The sequence below is a fragment of the Cupressus sempervirens genome, chromosome 10, assembly GCF_028749045.1.
Source record: "Cupressus sempervirens isolate cs-2001-9-10 chromosome 10, ASM2874904v1, whole genome shotgun sequence".
NCBI lineage: Eukaryota > Viridiplantae > Streptophyta > Pinopsida > Cupressales > Cupressaceae > Cupressus > Cupressus sempervirens.
Window position 1 is genome coordinate 614,173,446 of NC_143127.1, and position 19,193 is coordinate 614,192,638.

Consider the following 19,193-nt stretch of genomic DNA (forward strand, 5'->3'; position numbering starts at 1 on the left):
GGATGGATTCTTGATATTATGTTTGAGGGTTGTGAATATGCTAGCTTTTGATATGTTGTGTCTACTAGTAAAAGTTTTTCCTTTGTTTTGTAATGATGGGTCCGCCCCTAATTTTGACTGCTTTTAATATATAAAAAAACTTAACACAATATTCTTGTTATTAAAATCTACTTTTGATTTCATAAAAAAAAATCTTTACAGTTTGGTAATTATGTCTTGATTATAGACCATTCATCTTGAGAGTTCAAACAAGACTTAATTGATCTTAATGTAGACAAATAAATATATACAAATATTTAAAGCAATTTTTTTTTATAACTTTTATTGGTCCTAACCTTAAACTATTCCTCTTCATGGTAGTGATGAGACTTCATCAATCTCGTCAAAACAATATTGTGTGTACATTAAGCTCTTGTGATAGTATATATATTGCAACTCGATTTTGATCTTGCCAATCTTAATTAAGCACCATCTGTTCAAAAAAGGCTAGAAAGTTGGAAAATGAGGTTGGAAAAAGATGAATGGACAAAAGCAATAACGAAACAAGAGACGCAATACGTCATAGTTTGTGGAAAAATAAAATAATGCAATAAGTTAGAGATATGGAGAGAGTTATATAGAAAGTAGACAGAACTAGACTATTAGCGATCCCATAGTAATAATACATATGTTTGAAAAAACAATTTGTTTTTCTCTATGAAGCTATTGGAGGATAAGAAGAGATTACCTTGTAAGGCCCTGCTTTGACTTTATTGAGCTTGCGGTGTCAAATCTACCTAAAGTTTGGATAGTTTAGAGTAAGTGAGTGGAGATGAACTTGGAAGGGTGGGTGAAGAAGAGTAAAATCACATAGACCGTTGGAGGAGGGACAAAGAGTTGGTTAAGAAATAAGAACAAAAAGAGGAGACAAAAATAGGGAGAGGTAGAAAGGGAGAGAAATAGGCAGCAAATAGAAAGAGATTGGAGAGGGAGAGATTAGAAGAGAGGCAAATAAGTATTATTATAAAGTAATTATAATTATTGATAAAATTATACAATTTCAAGTATTTTTAATTAAGATTACAATGAATATTTATTAATAGCATAATTATATAAGGTTTAAAAAATTTATCAAATTGCATAATTTAAAAATTAGAACTTCCTATTATATAAACTTCAATTCCTATTCTAACTTAATTTAAAGTCTATTTTACATAATCAATGATGCTTACATTAACTACATATTTTAAAATAAATTAAAGTTATTTCTGATATATATTATTTTTCAAAAATCAGTTGTTAAAAGGACATATAAACATCTAATCGATATCTCACAACTACTAACTGAGCCAGCTAACTCTATTTATATTTTTTTAATTCTTCATATTTCAATTTTTACTTAATTTTATTTTAAAAGTAATTAAAAATCTAATAATGATAGATTTTGGATGTCTTCTGTTTGCCTAATTTATGATGACCAAATAAAATTTAAAGCTTAAAAATACCAAACAAATATTAATTTTTGAATTTAATTTTTTCTCCTTATTGTGGATGACACACATATAGTCGCTTTCATTGCACCTTCTTTTCTACAATGAGCCTGTGCTAGCCAAACAGTGAGTGTTTCTGGATGATGATATTATCTGGCCAGATGCTTTTAGTTTCAAGGCAAATTACATATTTGTAGACTAGAAAACCTCATTGTTGCATGTTATCATTTTTACATTTTGACTTTGCCTTTGTCTTCTTAAGTCATGAGAAAATTATGACAAATCACATGCTGTGATGTTTTATAGTTGTTTGAAAACTTGTAGATCTTTTATATAAATAGTATGATGATCGAGGCAATGTTTCCGACAGCTTACCTATGTGGCAGATCAATAGATGAGCACTTATGCAATCCATGTGTCCCTGTTGATACTGCTCCAAGTTTTCCATATTCCTCAACTTTGTGCTCTGATCTCAAATGCTTAGAATTTTTGAGCTTCATCTATTGCCAGGCCCCCATTTTTTCAAATTGCTTGAGACTCGTTATAACAAAACAGTGTCTGCAAATATTTTCCAAATTCATTCGAGGGGGCAGAAATCTTGGGTTTTTCCCATTTCATTGACCTAAAGCACTAATTTTGGGTGCTTGTAAAGGGAAATTATAAATGTCAGGGTTATCGCTTGCAGTGGCTCCTTGGATGGAGGACAGAAGATAAAAAGAGAAAAGCAGAGCAAAATAGTTGAATAGTTGGACTGGGGGCATCATGGGCTCATTGTGCATCACAGAGTACAATTGGTAACCTTTATTTTAGTGTTATCCACTAGCGATTTAGTTTCCTTGCTTGACATTGCTTGTCCTATATTTATTTCCCTATGTTTTCTTATTTTATCATTTTCCTTTCCAACATTATTGGTAAACTTTCGTATTCACAACTTGAGTAGTTGTTGGTATTTTCCTGTGATGTTTCACAATGGAGCAGTATTCAATTTCCACTGCTTCAGTGGTTCACCCAAGGCTTATACTGCATGTTGGAAAAACTGGAGGTAGTTTAATAAGTAATAAAAGCTACATGCCTATATTTGGGTCTTTTAACTATGTGTAGCACACCACACATTATGGCCCTGCCTTATAAGTTGAAAAACAATCTACATATGAGATCAATTGGGGACATTGTGTTAAGAAATGGACAAATAGTTATACCCTGCTTAAAGTCTTGCATGTGCATTAGCAGGAAGTCGACAGACAGGATTTCAGTACGTATGTTCTCGCTCATTGCTGCAGAGCGTACTAAATTTCTTAATTTTTGCCAGATCTTAAAAGCTTCTCATTGAAGATTCAAACTATCAAAGCGTGTTCTATAGTTTTGAATTGGTTATTTTTTTCATGGCTACCTGTGGATTCAAGTCCAGCTATTGAACATTACTGGCACATAATTTACTATAGAAGCTCAAACAATGAACAAAATACCCAGGACCGAATTCCACTCTGCCTAACCAACAAAATCACAGCGATGAGGTTGGGAATTAGTGAGATAAGGATTCCAATGAACTTCATTTAAATGTTAAGAAGATTGATATTTATGTTCTTCTATTCTTCATTTTTGCATTTATGACATGGAGTGCAATTTCTTGTAGAGCTAAATTGAATTTCAATATGATGTCTATAAACCCACTTGGATGGTGAATTCAGTTGAATTTGTGGCCTTTATCGAATTAGAGAATGTGGTTTAATCTTTTTGGTCGGATATAGGTCTACCGTTTGAGACATTTTAAAAATTTATGAAAATTAAATCCAGTTACAATGTTATACCATTGGCCAATTTCGCATGCTCTGTAATAGTGTTCTTGGTTTCGTAATATATTTGTAGTTTATCCAACCAAACAGAAATGTCCTGTAACTGGTGCTACTCATCCCAGTATATGAGCTATGGTCTCTATTATTCCTACTAAGATCCTGGGTCCTCTGTTTACTATCAAGCTCTTGACTGGAAGGGTATTTATTAAGCCGAGAGGCTTTCTACAGTGGCAGCAATCTTCAATGTAAACATTTTTCATTTTGAAAAAAAATTGACATTCATTTATATGTCAGAAATATGCATTTTTTTATTGCTATATTTTTTAAAAATTTGTACATGGTGAAATAAATCATTGTCTAGATTTGATTTGCTAAATTTTCCAGTCTCATAAATCTTCTATGTATTAATATCAAAACAGAGTATATATAAAAGCAAATACAATAGTTTATTCATAGAATTTTTGTGTTCATTTGAATACAATATTTATTAAATTTATATTAATTCTTTTAAAAATTATATACTTCTCGATTTATTTTATTTTAAAATTGAATTAATTTTTTAGATATGTATCTTTGGCAAAGTAAGTTCATCTATGCCATCAAATGAAAACTTCTTCTGATTTTTGTGATTTTTGTGATTTTTATGCATGGTTTAAGTTAGCTGATAGACTTTGTTTATACTCATTTTGAATTGATAATTAAGTAGCATTGTCTCTCGTTTTAAAGAAAATTGAAATGGACTAAGCAAATTAATCGATTTTTGAAGCGAAGAAAATGGCTTGTGCAGCGAAATTCTCAAACAAAGAAATAGATGCAGTTTTGGGCATTCCTCAAATATAGGATAAAAATGTCAGCCGGCAACGGGAACAAAAAATATGGAGAATCAGCCCAAGTGCCTGATCATTATCATTCTCTTCGACCGATGATCTGTATTCAAAATGTGGCCTCCGTCTTTGGAATGCGTCGCAGATAAGTTTTAGCCTACTTGAACTTCAATGCATTGCAATTTGATATTCGTAGCTTGTAATAGCTCACAAATAAATACACAGCTAATTGGCTTCACACCTTTGTTTCCAGGCAAGCACATAAGTGCACGATCTTACTTGGCAGTTACCAGATTGAAGCTAAACATGACTGAAAATGGCAGCCTTACAGAGAAAAGAAAATTGGGGACAAAATTTAGGGCATCAAAGTCTTGTTAATACACGCCCAACTGCAATCCAGGGCTCCAGAACTTTCTTAACGGTCTCATCTGCGAAGCTTCCAGAACATTGGTGGAGACGAAGTAAAATGTCCCGATAAATTTATTAAGTTGATATAGTGTAGAGTTTTCAGCCTACTCTAACCAATGAAAAATCAGGAAAAAGCATATTTCTAAATTATAAAAAATAAATGATAATGAATAACTATAATGTTGCTGTTGAAGAAAATTTAATTCTGTATGATGATTGGTCAGTTGACCAAGTGAAATGCACGAAAAGGGGCCTCAACAATTGCAATAGTTTCCTGCGTTCGCAGGAACTAACAATATGAGATCATCTTACGTTTCTTGGGTTGATGTTCAGATCAGCTGGAGTGTATTACAGTTCTACTCCCACTAAAATCTGAACGGGTTTAATTGAGGAAATTTAATTTATAAGGGGCTAAGATAATATACTTTTCTGATTAAACATATTCATGGCAAAAGAGTAGTACACATCACAGGATTACAACTTTGCATAGGTGGCAAAATGCAGAAACTACAACTACAATTCCTAAAGCAAGAGGTGCCAAATAGAATTCTCCAAATTTCAAGTCTTCCCAAAGCCTTGTTGTCTGTATACCAAAGGTTCTGCACTCACAAGGTTTGGGCTTTGAGGAAAGTGTTGTAAAGGAAAAGCTTGCTCATCATCGTAGATAATACATTGTTCAGTTCCACTGCATACCCGAAACAAAATTTCTAATGTTAACGTTAACAGCTGTTAAAACAAAAAAAAACAAAAAAAACTCCACTCTGACCAGGTTGGTTTGTCGGATTATATAAATGCTTCCACTTGTTACAAGGCAACTCTCCAACTCTTTGGTCACAGCCAATCTGCATTGTCAATAGAATTCTTTTAATTTTCTCATCTTAGTTGCATAAATAATTGCAGGTGATTCAAAGCAAATGGAAAAAAGTGAAATCCTTTGGTATGAAACTTAACTAAAAGCTTACAAAAGGGTATTGAGTACTTACATGATTGCATGGTACACCAATAGAATACATTTACATGGTCTTAGCATCCCTCCACAATGTTCGCCATCCCCAATGGCTTCTTAATCCTCTACGTATTAGAAGGACTTCAGCAATAATATACAAAATAATAAATTTCAGGTTTAAGGATTTGGATCTACATTGTTTTCCGTACTCGTAGAAGCATCCTGATCCAAAATTGACTCATCTTTTGCTTCAGCAGATGCAAGCTCTTTATTTCGTATTTTCTCTACGTAACACCATAACTAGATTATTAAAATGTAAAAATTCCATTGAACAATTATAATTTCTTGCACAGTTCTGTAGTAAAACACATCCATCTTTTCTTTTTCCATTTTATAAAAATGTAAAAATTCCGTTGAACAATTATAATTTCTTGCACAGTTCTGTAGTAAAACACATCCATCTTTTCTTTTTCCATTAAGGTCTATCAACACCAAATTTATCTTTCATTTTTAAAATTTGCATATTGAACTATTGTTCATTCAATCAAAGTAACATTTCTGGTTGAGCACATAACTTTCTTTTATGCCCATAATAACACATTGAAACATTTCTGGTTGAGCACATAACTTTCTTTTATGCCCATAATAAAACATTGAAACATTTCTGGTTGAGCACATAACTTTCTTTTAAGCCCATAATAAAGCATTGAAATTAAAAGGGACAAAACAAATTTGAATCCAAATATATTTAACATATTGCTGTCAGGATTCAATTGTGTAGTTTTCAAGTCAAACTCATTGACCCATGTTTTATGAGTTGTGGTTCACAAGAACCCATCTCTAATGAGAATGAATGGTACACTCATATTCATTGCATTTAGGTGATGCTCACAAAGGTAAAATATTGGGCCTTCTGGAAAGATCACCCATCCCAGCATTACTCCAACTCAAATGTACTAACTGTGAAGTTTCCTCCATTTTAAGCTCACCCAACTTGTTATCCCATTTGCAGGAAACTCCATGGTTAAGCATGCTTGATTTGTAGTACAGGGATGGGTGACTTTTGGGAAAGCCCAATACTTCATGTCTATGAACACCCAAATGCAATGAGTGCTAAGAGTACCAATAACTCTCATGAAAGACCGGTTCTTGCGAACTACTACTTGTGAAACATGGATCAATGAGTTTGATTAAAAAACTACACAGTTGAATCCTGATAACAAGATCATAATCTAATTTGTGGAAAGTATCTCTTACTTATCCAGATATATTTGTCAAAATGATTCGCTATTAAAATCTCAAAGTATAAAATGGAACCCATAGAATTAGCAAGAACTATATATGATCATGGTGGAAATGACTATCCAGTCCCTACGATGCACCAATGCTTAAGTTACCCTCATTTATTATAAATTATACACTGGTGTATCCTAAGGGCTGGATAGCTGTTTTCCAAATCAAACCATGCATTATTTGATTGCTGCAAGTATGATTACATATAAATTATTTAATCTTGAAAATTAGAAGCAAGTGTATGTCTACACAAAGTGTCACTCAACACTTTGTCATAGATAGCTCTCTAAAACCTTTCATCTAAAGAACACTTTTTTATGTTCAAAGATTGCCTATTACAGGGTCAAGTCATGACTAGAAATTCATATTTATTTTAAAGTCATTGAAGAAATAATTATAATTTAATTAAAATTATAAAATGAATAAAGCATATAAGGCTCCTTAGTTTCCTAGGAAAGGACATCACCACCACTTTCTCCTTTTCCATTTTGTAAATAATTTCATAATCATAACTTAATAAATTTGAGGCTACCATGATCTATTTTTATATACAAAATCATTCCACAAGATATAGCCTCCACTTATTGTTGGCAAGTTGGCAGATATGAATGCATGAATGTTGTCATTTATTGCAATACTATAAAGAGGCAAGGTCGCATGAACTTGAGTACAATCTTGGTTTTTGTCAAATGAGAAAATTGCCTACGTATGATATAGGAATATTGTCAGAAGAAGTACAATTTTAGTCAGTGAGCTTCACTGGATTAAAATTAATGGCCACAATTTTGTATTATGATAGAATGGAGTTTGTAGATGATATAATTATGTTTGCTGATGTTAAGATATCAGTTAGCATATGTTTTGGATTGAAAACATGAAGACATGTCATTATCGTAGAGTATAAAGTACAAGGCAGAGATCAGACATTTTGGCCTAAGGAATTAAATTGCCCTGTCAATGTAGGGACAACATCCTAGATGTTAACCCTCAGCTAACACATTTTAGTATAATGTTTGGATAAGTATTTCCACATTTTATCTTCAAGGCCGACAGGGAAGGATAATTAGAAGGGTATGTAAGGACATTTTGGTTATGTGAAGAATGCAATTCTATGGTTATGCTATGAGAGCTTTATGTATGATGGTATATTGATATTCTGATGGTTGGATGTGATCAAATGTTGCATGGGCATGATCAGATGTGAGATACACAAAGGACTAATCAGATATTGAATATATCAGTACAGATAGTTTTTATATAGTATTAGTAACTCTTGTATAGATTGTATATCATTGTATGAGCAATGAGCCCCATTGTAATAAAACTCCTAACAGGGTTGAGACCTCTAACAAGGACTTGTGTACTAAATGCATGTAATAGACTCCTCACAAGGTCAACACACCTAACAAAGTATTTTCATATGAGTGCATTTCTTGTTAATATCATCCCCACCAGGGTTTTCGCTCGGCTAGGGCTTCCCTAGTTAATAAGTCATGGTGTTATGAGTTTCATGGTATTGTACTTAACATTTCAGTTTATTTACCACATGCTTCTCTATTTCTAACACTTAATAATAACATGAAAGTTTTTAGCATCTCTTCTCCCAAGTTGATGTGGCAAGATTTCACCTAGCAAGTATAATGTCCCCAAATGTCGGTGAAATAAATAAATAATTTTAAAGTTGTCCAAACAAATTAAATATTAAAATGATGCTTTTATTTTAATTAATTAATTTAAAAGTGACTTTATTATAACAACAATTTTAAATTACAACACAAAGTCGTTTGTTGGAAGGAAATGAAATAAGCTATTTCTCTTGAATTAGAGAAAAGACAACTATAAAAGGAGAAAAAAGGGAATTGTGAAGGCGTTCAAGATTGTTATTTTAATTTTGTGTCTTTCCTCTATGAGCTTGAAGCTTTTCTTGAAGGTCTAGTAAAACCCTCAAATGGAAACCCTAGATGGTTTGGTGATTTGTACAGAAATCCAAGTTAGCCCCCCTTGGTGGATTTGCTTTAGGATTCACATGTGCATTACATTGTTCAGTTCCTCATATTGCAGCGATTATTTGTGGGTATGTTCACAGCAGCTACTCTTGTATTGGTCACTCTTCTTACATGTCATTCAATATTCTCCCATATGCTACAAATGATCAAATCTTAGAGGGGCTTGATGATATTGGATGGAATCATGTGGGTATGTTGCATGTAAATTTTATGCATGCTCTAGTATTGTAACAACAATATTTTTGATGTAACCATGCATGTTTTATATCAAAATCATTTTATCTTTTGAAATTGCTTATTTCCTTTAAAATCTATATTGTTTCCTTATATGTTTGCATGTTATTATTTTGCAATGAAATGGAGCAAAACATGTTATGTTTTGAATAACCTAATCGGATTTGAGACAATATCTGAGTTTGGGATATTTCAGAGGGTATAAGAGCATAGTGATCTTACTAGCTAGTGATGGTTTCCATTTGATCTAGGTGGATCTCTCACTAAAAATTGAAGTGTCTTCAATGCTCCAAGAATTAACACCACCGCAAAAGTTGTGTTGAAATCCTGATTTCAATTCAACTTGAACGGATGGAAATGGAGCTTGTATGCCAAAGTTATCGTTGATCAAACTTCAGTCATCAAAAAGGTCAAAATTTGACCTTTTCAAAAATAGTCAAATTTTGTGTCATTGAAAAGGTCTTGGTGAGAAAATTCCAATGATATTTGATTCGTCAAAATCAGAGCTCATATGTAGAAGATATGATTGGTTAAAGTTGGGTTGACCAAGTTGACTAGAGTTGATCAATGATGTCAGCATGATGATATGGCAAAGTTGGTGATGTGGCGGCAAGATTATGTTGACCATTCAGAAGTTGACATGTGTCAACATTCTCCAATGTAATGTGGCAAAATCAGTCCCATCATATTTGGACACGTGGCACCTAGGTAAATGAGTAAGAAAGTGCCACATGACACCCATCAAATGGTGCCATGTGGCACCTTGAAGGCTAAACTGGTTCGAATGGTTTTAGCAAAAATTGGTACTAGTAGTTTCAAACCCATGACCTCCATTACATAATGCACTACCCCTATCAATGCACCATGTGAGAACTTTGATGTCGAAATGGCGAGAATGTTAATTAAACATTGTCTGTGTGCCCACTTAAGTAAAAGTGTAAGCTAGCGGTTTTGAGCTATCGATCTTTCGTCTCTAAAGCACATCCTCCTATTTGATCTGCCTCTTTTTTTGTAGCGATTTTAATGGGATAAGTGATATTTATCCTTATCCTATCTTGCCTATCCTTACTTAGATAACAATATATGATAAAAAAAACCCCTATTTATGTAGTAGAATTGAAACCATGAAATGATGAAAAGATAGAGTCGAAGATACCTAATTAAAAATAGGGGATCATGTTTGTTTATTTGTTTTGGGCTAGTTTGGGCTACTTCTTATGTATAAAAATGTAGTGTTCCAATGCCCTTCTAACTCCTAGTAAAAATCCGTACGGGTGATGTTTAGAGGCAGTTTGAATACCACAGGCGATAGGACTGAACAGGCAATACGATAGCTATTTGCTGAGGAGGTCGTACATGTGTACAATAGGCTAAGGTGGAGTGAGGGGATGGAGAAAGTACGGATTATTACTTCCCAGTAAGTTCATACGTTGCTAGGACAATAGATAAGAGCTGTACGGGGTGATGAGAAGACAGTACAGTGTGATCAAAATGTCGTATGGTGTGAGTGAGGCACTATGAACTAGGTGGTGGCCGTATAGCTTGGTATCCATACGTAGAAAGAGGAATATGTGGAGGGTCGTACAGTGACTTAAAGGCTTGTACAGTGTTCAGGAAAGAGTGTACAGTGAGGGCCAAATGTTCGTACAGTGACAAACTAGAGGGGGTACGGCAAGGAAAATGTAGACAGTGAGATATAATTAATATGAGCATGAAATAGGCATTCTTGCGCTAAATACAGATAACATCAGATAGTATCAGGAACCATAATATGAATGATATGTGCCAATTTGAATCCAAACAGAATATAATCATGATTCATACACAACATAGAAAAATTGATAAAATCCACAGAGACTTAGATGCAAATAATTATTGCCAAAAGATAATGCTCCGATTCGCCAAATCTGAACAAGAGTTACATGCAACAACGGAATAGGGTGAGGGCTGAATCCCACCGAAACCGCACGAGCCAAATAGGCAAGATCTTTCACTTTTGAAATGGCAAACAATCCCGAACTCCAATAGGAATTCGCAGTACAGAGACAATATAATCCAAAGCATACCTAAGACTTCCTACAAGCCATGCTTAAATACCCGTTGGGAAAACATTTCGAGGGTGTACAAAGATAGCCGACGGCGACACAAACTTCGAACACAAAAATAAAAAATGAGACCGAGATAAATTAAATCAATCAGCGTATTACAAAGATTAATTAAATACATTTATTTTATGATGAGGACATTGGACAAAAGCAATGCCGGATGCTGGAGAATGTGCTCGCCTTCCCACATTGCATCGTCCAATGGTAAGTGTTGCCAACGTACCAAGTACTCCTTCACAGTGCGGTTCCGTAGGATCTTTTCACGTACTTCAAGGATCTCGGCAGGTTCCAAGATGAGCTTTCCTTCTTCGTTGAGTGGCGGAAGGTCGGTAGCAACTGTGACGTTTTGCTCTACGATTTTCTTTAGACAGGAAACATGGAAGACATTATAAATGTGGCTTCCCTCTGGGAGTTCCAATTCATACACTACCTCACCAATGCGACAAACCACGCGATAGGGGCCATAAAATCGTGGCTTCAATTTCTCCTTTCCTAATCCCTTTAGTGAAGACTATCGGTATGGCTGGAACTAGAGATAGACCAGATCCCCTACTTCAAAACTCTTCTCTATCTTGCGTTTGTCGATGTACATCTTCTGTTGATTTTGTGCCTACTGTAGGTTTTCTTTCAAGCTCCTTAGTATGTCTTGTCCCTCTTGAAGCCAGTCCTTCGCCCTTGGAGCGCGACCATCATCCAAAACTATGTCGATGAAAAAATGGGGTTCGTACCCATACAGGGCTTTGAATAGTGCTATCTCGATAGACATGTGATAAGTGGTATTGTAGCAATATTCCCCTATATGGATCCATATTACCCACACTCGTCGTTGTGTTGAGACGTACTTTCGAAGGTAGCCTTCGAGCCATTTGTTCACAATCTCGGTTTGGCTATCCGATTGCGGGTGGTAACTCATGCTTGGTGATAATTTTGTTCCTGCCATCCGAAACAATTCTATCTAGAAGATACTGACGAATCATCCATCCTGATCACTGACGATGTTTCCGGTAACCCGTGCAAACGAAAGACTTCTTTTTAACAGATCGACAACTTGTGCAGCCTGAAGGTACAAGGGGATGGCAAAGAAATGTGCATACTTTGTTAATCTATCAACCACCACAAAGATACAATCCTTTCTGTTTACATTTAGAAGACCTGTTATGAAGTCCATTGATATACTTTCCCATTTATGTTCGGGAATTGGTAAAGGTTGTAGCAGCCCGACAGGAAGAGCATGTTTGGACTTGTTCAGTTGGCAGACTGTACATTCTCTCACATGTTGCAACACATCCCCTTTTAGCCTTTTCCATGAAAACTTCTCTTGAAGACTTCTGTAAGTTTTGAGGAAACTAGGGTGCCAGCCAGAGGTGAGTCATGCACTTCCTTCAAGATTTTCTACTTCAATTTGGATTTCGGCACTAGGTATATCCGGTCTTTATAGTAGATGATATCATCCACCACTTTGTACCGGTCATCGTGGGTGTGGCCATCCATTATTTCACAGGCAAATGTATTTTTGGAATATTCCACTAACAGGTGGGCCTTCCAATCAGCGAAAATCTGGTCTAGTGAGCAGATGGTGGGTTTTCGGGACAAGGCATCTGCAACCACATTGCTTTTCCCCTCCACATATTCAATATCAAAATCAAAAGCTTGAACTTTGCTTACCCATTTTTGTTGTCGTTCGTTCAAGTCCTGCTACTCCAGAAAATATCTGACTGTTGTGATCTATACGAACGACAAACTTGGCACCTACCAGATATTGCCGGAACTTGGTTAGCGAGTGCACGATGGCCAACATTTCTTTGTTGTATATGGAATACCGACATTCTGTTGGTGTAAGCTTTTTTCTCTCATAAGCGATGAGGTGTCTATCTTGCATTAGTATTGCTCCAATGCCTCTTCCGGATGCGTCGCACTCCAGAATGAATGACCAAATGAAGTTATGTAGTGCAAGTATGGGACAAGTGCTCATGGCCTCTTTCAGCTTATCAAAGGTGAGTTGTGCCTTTTCGTTTCACTGGAATGACCCCTTCTTCATCAGATTCGTTAAAGGTGCGCTGAGCTAAGAGAATCCTTTAACAAACCTCATGTAGTAACTGCACAGTCCGAAGAATCCTCGCAAATCTGTGAGTGATTTTGGGGGAGGCCAGTCGAGGATAGCCTAAATCTTCTCCTGATGCACTTGAACCCCGTATTTTCTGACAATATGCCCCAAGTATAATATCTTTGTCATACCAAACTCACATTTGGACCGCTTGGCGAACAAGGACTGTTCCTCCATGATACTTAGAACTTCATTTAGATGTTTCAGGTGCTCCTCCCATGTCCTGCTATAAATAAAAAGATCATCAAAGAATACCAATAGATACTTATGTAATTGTTTGTTGAAGATGTGGTTCATGCATGATTGAAATGTAGTAGGTGTGTTGGTCAATCTGAACGGCATGACCAAGAACTCATAATGTCCATAGTGGCATCGAAAAGTCGTTTTCTCCACGTCTTCCCTCATGTGGATCTGATGGTACCTGGAACGAAGATCTATTTTTGAGAAATAGACTGCGCCATGCAGTTCATCCAACAACTCATCTATCCTTGGAATTGGATACCGGTTCTTTATTGTTTTTTTGCTCAATGCACGGTAGTCCACACACATGCGCATCGTCCCGTCCTTTTTGACCAAGACCACAAATGATGCAAATGGGCTAGAACCTGGGACGGATCCATCCTTTCTCAAGCAATTCCTAAATCATCCTTTCGATCTCATCTTTGAATTTCTTGGGATGACAGTATGGTGTGGTTATGACCAACTTTGCCCCTAGTTCCAACTCGATAGTGTGTTCAAACCCCCGATGAGGTGGTATGCTAGGAGGAATATCCATGAAAACCTTTTCATGTCTACTTAAAATATCTTGGAGCTCATCATCCTGTGGAGGTGTTCTTTGCCCTCTTATTGGTTTTGCCGAGATAAAACAATGCCCAGCCCACACAACGTCATCGTGCCAAAAGATTGCCTCCATCCGATGCACAGAAACTTCCTTCGAACCTTCATTTGCCATTCCTCGGAGGACAACCTTCTTCCTGTCAACCACAAAAGTGAAGTGCATCCGTTTAAAACTATGGGTGTATTCATCCAGGGTCTCCATCCACTATATGCCCAGAATAATTTTCATATCAACCAAGTCCACTATGAAGAAGTCCTCAGTCATTGTGTGATTTTCCATTGTGATGCTCAGTTGCGGAACAAGGTGCGTGCAGGGCAAGAAAGTCCCTCCGACAACCTTGACCTAAAAGCCTACACACGCCTCTATAAGGAGACTTCTCTGTCTGACCAAGGATGAGTTGATGAAATTTTAGAGTAGTGCCGCTATCCAACATCACCGTAACCCTTTGTCCTTGAAGCGTACCTCGTACACAAAAAAATATGCACCTTAGGCTGCCAGCCAATGCAATGGCTCCTTACCAAAGCGACAATTCTCTCCGTACGGTTCAGACTGATGTTGGTGTCATGGTGGGGTTGGTTATCTTCGGTCGGCATTTCTTCCTATTTGTCCTCATCATCGGACACGACCTCAATGTAATGGATCTTCCCCTTTCCGAGGCATTGATGACCCGGCTCCCAAGGTCCCTTGCAATTGAAACATAATTTCTTCCTTCGGAGTTCCTGTTTGGTAGCTTCATCCAACGACAGCTTCTTGGGCAGAGGTTTGTCCCTCGAAAACATCGGCGGTTTAGGATGTAACTTCGAGAGAATGAGGATGATGCCAACGACGATGCCATACTTCGTGCTTTATTCATTGCTTCCGACAAGGTAGCCGGATTGAATCCCTTCACCCAACCTTTCAGAGGTTCAGTCAATCTGTCCATGAAGAGCACTACCCGCCTTCTTTCGGAAATGTTCGTGACCAACACAGAGAGTTTCTAAAATTCTGCAATGAACTAATCTACCGATCCGATTTGCCTCAGTTGCGCCAAATCTTTGAAATTAAGCTCTGGATCTTTACCATCAAATCGTTCTATCAATCTCTCTATGAATTCCGCATAAGTCTTTATTTGATCGTGCCCTAATGTGATGGTGTCGTGGTGCCACCATTCGTGCGCAACTTCCTCCAAGTGTAACGTAGCAAATTTGATTGCTTCTTCTTCTGGCATAGGATTCAGCTAGAAGTAGGTATTGGCTTCCATAACCCATGCGTGCGTTGATATGGAGCCCAAGCCGTCAAATGATGACAGATTTACCTTACTCAACTTTCATCTGAGATCATCATTAAAGTATCCTCTGTTTCTGCCTCCTGAATATCTAGGGTAAACTTTAAGAAAGCCACCTCCAAAAAAGGATATAAAATATTGGCGAATATTTCATTATTTTGAAAAAACAAAATTATTTATATTGGCGAAACTCTTAATTTTTAATTGTAAATATGATTAATTTTGGCGATTATTTTTGAATCATAATTTTTTTTGTATAAAATATTGATGAATCTCAATAATAATAGGAAGTTCATTAGTCACCATGGAATATTACAAATCAAAATTGAATATTTTTTTACCGTGTGGAATGTTATGAGAATCATTACATATACTTTAAATCAATAGTGAATAATAAATATTGGTGATATATCCCTAAATTAACTAATAATTATGATAATTATTGGTCAGTTCAATTTAATTTCTCCAATAATATATTATATTTAGGTTTCTCAAATCTATTCATGTAATGAATATTGTGGCGAATATTTGAGTTTAAATTTTTCAATAAAATAAATTATTGAGCGATTTTAAATATTCTAGAATTGAATTTTATAAAACTATGGCGATTTAGGTTGTATCAAATTTTAAATTATTAGCCAAAATACTAGCCAAAAAATTCTAAAATTAGCCAATTTACGAATATTAGCCACTAAATTATACCCTGCGAATATCTCATTCTTAGATCTGCGTAATCTTTGTAGGAAATATCTTCTTCAAGGTTTGCATTCTTCCAATCTTCTCTCATCTCTTCAAAAGTTGGTTGTCTCCCTCCGTGTTGTGCCTCCGTCCGTGGTGGAAAAGTCGGCATGGAAGGTCGGGAGCGTACTGGCTGAGGGATTGATTTCCCCGACACCGAGTTTGCGCTGTGACCATTTTGTTCTCCAGATATTTTGTTATCTACCAACTTCTTAAGAGTTTCTTCCATAAGTCGCTGTGTGTCAGTGATTTGTGCCTGATTCTTGGCAAGTTCCCTCAGAAGAGCCACAAGTTCAGCAGCAGTCGGTTCCCGTTCGTCAGCCATTCGATCAACGGAATATGTCCTCTTCCGGCTATAAACTCTCATTCATTGTCCATAGGTTGGCAAGATCGAAGCACTCTAATACCATTGTAGTGTTCCAATGCCCTTCTAACTCCTAGTAACAAATCCGTAAGGGTGATGTCTGGAGGCAGTCCGAATACCACAGGCGATAGGACTGAACAGGCAGTACGGTAGCTATTTGCTGAGGAGGCCGTACATGTGTACAATAAGCGTACAGTGGAGTGGGGGAATGGAGAAAGTACGGATTATTACTTCCCAGGAAGTTCGTACGTTGCTAGGACAATAGATAAGAGTCGTACGGTGTTCCTAGTAAGGCTGTACGGGGTGATGAGAAGGCAGTACGGTGTGATCAGAATGTCGTACGATGTGAGTGAGGCACTATGAACTAGGTGGTGGCCATACGCCTTGGTATCCGTACGTAGAAAGAGGAATAATGTGGAGGGTCATACGGTGACTTAAAGGCCCGTACAGTGTTCAGGAAAGAGTGTACAGTGAGGGCCAAAAGTCCGTACAGTAACAAACTAGAGGGGGTATGGCAAGGAAAATGTAGATAGTGAGATATAATTAATATGAGCATGAAACAGGCATAATTTGCGCTGAATACAGATAACATCAAATAGTATCAGGAACCATAATATGAATGATATGTGCCAATCCGAATCCAAACAAAATATAATTGTGATTCATATACAACATAGATATTGATAAAATCCACGAAGACTTAGATGTGAATAATTATTGCCAAAAGATAATGCTCCGATTCGCCAAATCCAAACAAGAGTTACATGCAACAACGGAATAGGGTGAGGGCTGAATCCCACTGAAACCGCACGAGCCAAATAAGGAAGATCTTTCACTTCCGAAATGGTGAACAATCCCGAACTCCAATAGGAATTCGCAGTACAAAGACAAAATAATCCAAAGCATACCTAAGACTTCCTACAAGCCATGCTTAAATACCCATTGAGAAAACATTTTGAGGGTGTACAAAGATAGTTGACAGCGACACAAACTTCGAACACAAAAATAAAAAATGGGACCGAGATAAATGAAATCAATTGGTCCATTACAAAGATTAATTAAATACATTTATTTTATGACAGGGACATTACAAAGAATGGTGTCAAGAGGCCTTTGGAGGGCATAGTGAAATTATGTTGTAATAATGCTCTCATTCTCCAACAGAGCCTTTAGGCAAAGCCTTTTTCCTTGCTCTTTGTAAATCAGTGTTGTGGCTTTGAGAGCCTTTATGTGAGGTGATTTGAGTAAGATTTTGCATCATGACTTTGTGGATGGGCTACAAAATATTGTAGTTTCCAGGAGCTCTTTTTAGAGATTGTACTGCATTTGGAGCATTGTTAATAGATTGATCACTCAATTGAGAAAGACTTGGAGACATAGTTCACTTAGATGAACTCCATAATCAATCTGGTGCTCTCTTCTCTATCTCTTGCTATGTGTTGTAATTCTCTCTTTTTATTGTTCCTATTATTTTAATATTTAATGTCCTTTCAATTATACTTATGACATGAATATTTGCACACCTTTATGCACATTCACTTAGCAAACTATTGTCATAGATCCCAAAAGCAGATCACTGTTGTATGTTGCGATTTCTAGTTGTATGTCATGATTTTCTGTTGCATATTGCTTCTGATAACTTGCATGTGTAATGCCCCCTGTTGGAACCTTAATTTATCCTAAATTTCTCAATTGGAATTTGGATTGTAATGTCCCCTAATAGGATTAGTTATTCACCTTATCAGACTTAAGTTATGTGTACAAATTATTATCATCCATACCTACCTTATTACCATTTCAGTCTAAGAAGACGATTAAGATACAACCAAGTTGCTTAGATACCAATCACAATATGTTTTCCTCCAAGTTTATAGATTCATGTGTACTGTCTCCACTCTAAGAATAGAATTTGATAGTAATTAGTAAGAATAAATTAATAAACCGAATAATGATAAATATAAATTATTATTATAATTTAATATATTATTAATATAAGAATATAATAATGAAGAAAATAATATAATACAATTAAGTTATATATGAATGTAATAATATCATTAATAAATTCTCAAATATTATTAATAAATGACTACAATATTAATAATCAAATAAGAAAAGGGGTCGTGCAATGGCGCATGTGCAAGGTTTACTTTGGGGTTTAAGCAACACCTGAACAGTAAATGGTTTAGAGATGAGAGGTCAAAAGGGCTTTATCAAAGAGACTTCAGATAATTGGGCATGTGAAGATCCTATAAGTTTGGCATCTCCAATTTTGATTGTTACGAGTCCAAGACATCATAATACCCATGAGTACGAAGACTTGGTTTCTACACAACAGAGAAATGGCGACTAACATGATTTGTGTGATGCTACCATGTTTGATCTATTGGGTGGATATTTTGCAACCAACAGTTTGTTCAAATTCAATCACAAAATACGCTGACCAACCACAACGTATAAGAGAAACTCTCTCCTACCTTAATTAGATCAACTCAAGGTAAGCAAGAAGTTGAGAGATTTTTGTAAGGGGTGTTACCAATATTCTTTCCTCTTAGCTTTCAGGAAAGAATCCACTTACTCGCAGAGTGAGTAATGGGCAAGATTAAATCTCTAAACTACACTTCTATCTAATAGTTGGAAATGGAGATATCGATAAACCAACACCAACTCAAACGTTGATTGAAAGCGTATCAGTTTGACTCTGTCTTGTTTTTCTAATTTATAAGAAAAATCACTACCATTGGGGCGCAAAGACTTCTAGAAGTAGATGAATTCTAATCTATAACTTATTTTAAGTTTTAATTTAA

At 36.1% G+C, this 19,193-nt stretch overlaps 1 protein-coding gene across 6 annotated transcripts in view; it reads right to left on the reverse strand.

Annotated features, from left to right (window-relative positions):
* Positions 1–4,618: 4,618 nt before the first annotated feature.
* The window catches only part of LOC149535344 (uncharacterized), a 238,626-nt gene continuing 224,051 nt past the window's right edge, over positions 4,619–19,193 (reverse strand). For 3 of the 6 annotated variants that reach the window (XM_089807868.1, XM_089807867.1, XM_089807865.1), the window contains 2 exons: positions 5,478–5,724; positions 4,619–5,336 (listed from right to left, as the gene is read on the reverse strand). Coding sequence is in view for 3 of the 6 variants with exons in the window: in XM_089807865.1 (XP_089663991.1) it covers positions 5,618–5,724 (107 nt within the window). In the remaining 3 variants the exon portion in view is untranslated. The remainder of the gene's footprint in view (positions 5,337–5,477; positions 5,725–19,193) is intronic. The other 3 variants (XM_089807869.1, XM_089807863.1, XM_089807864.1) reach the window with 2 other exon arrangements.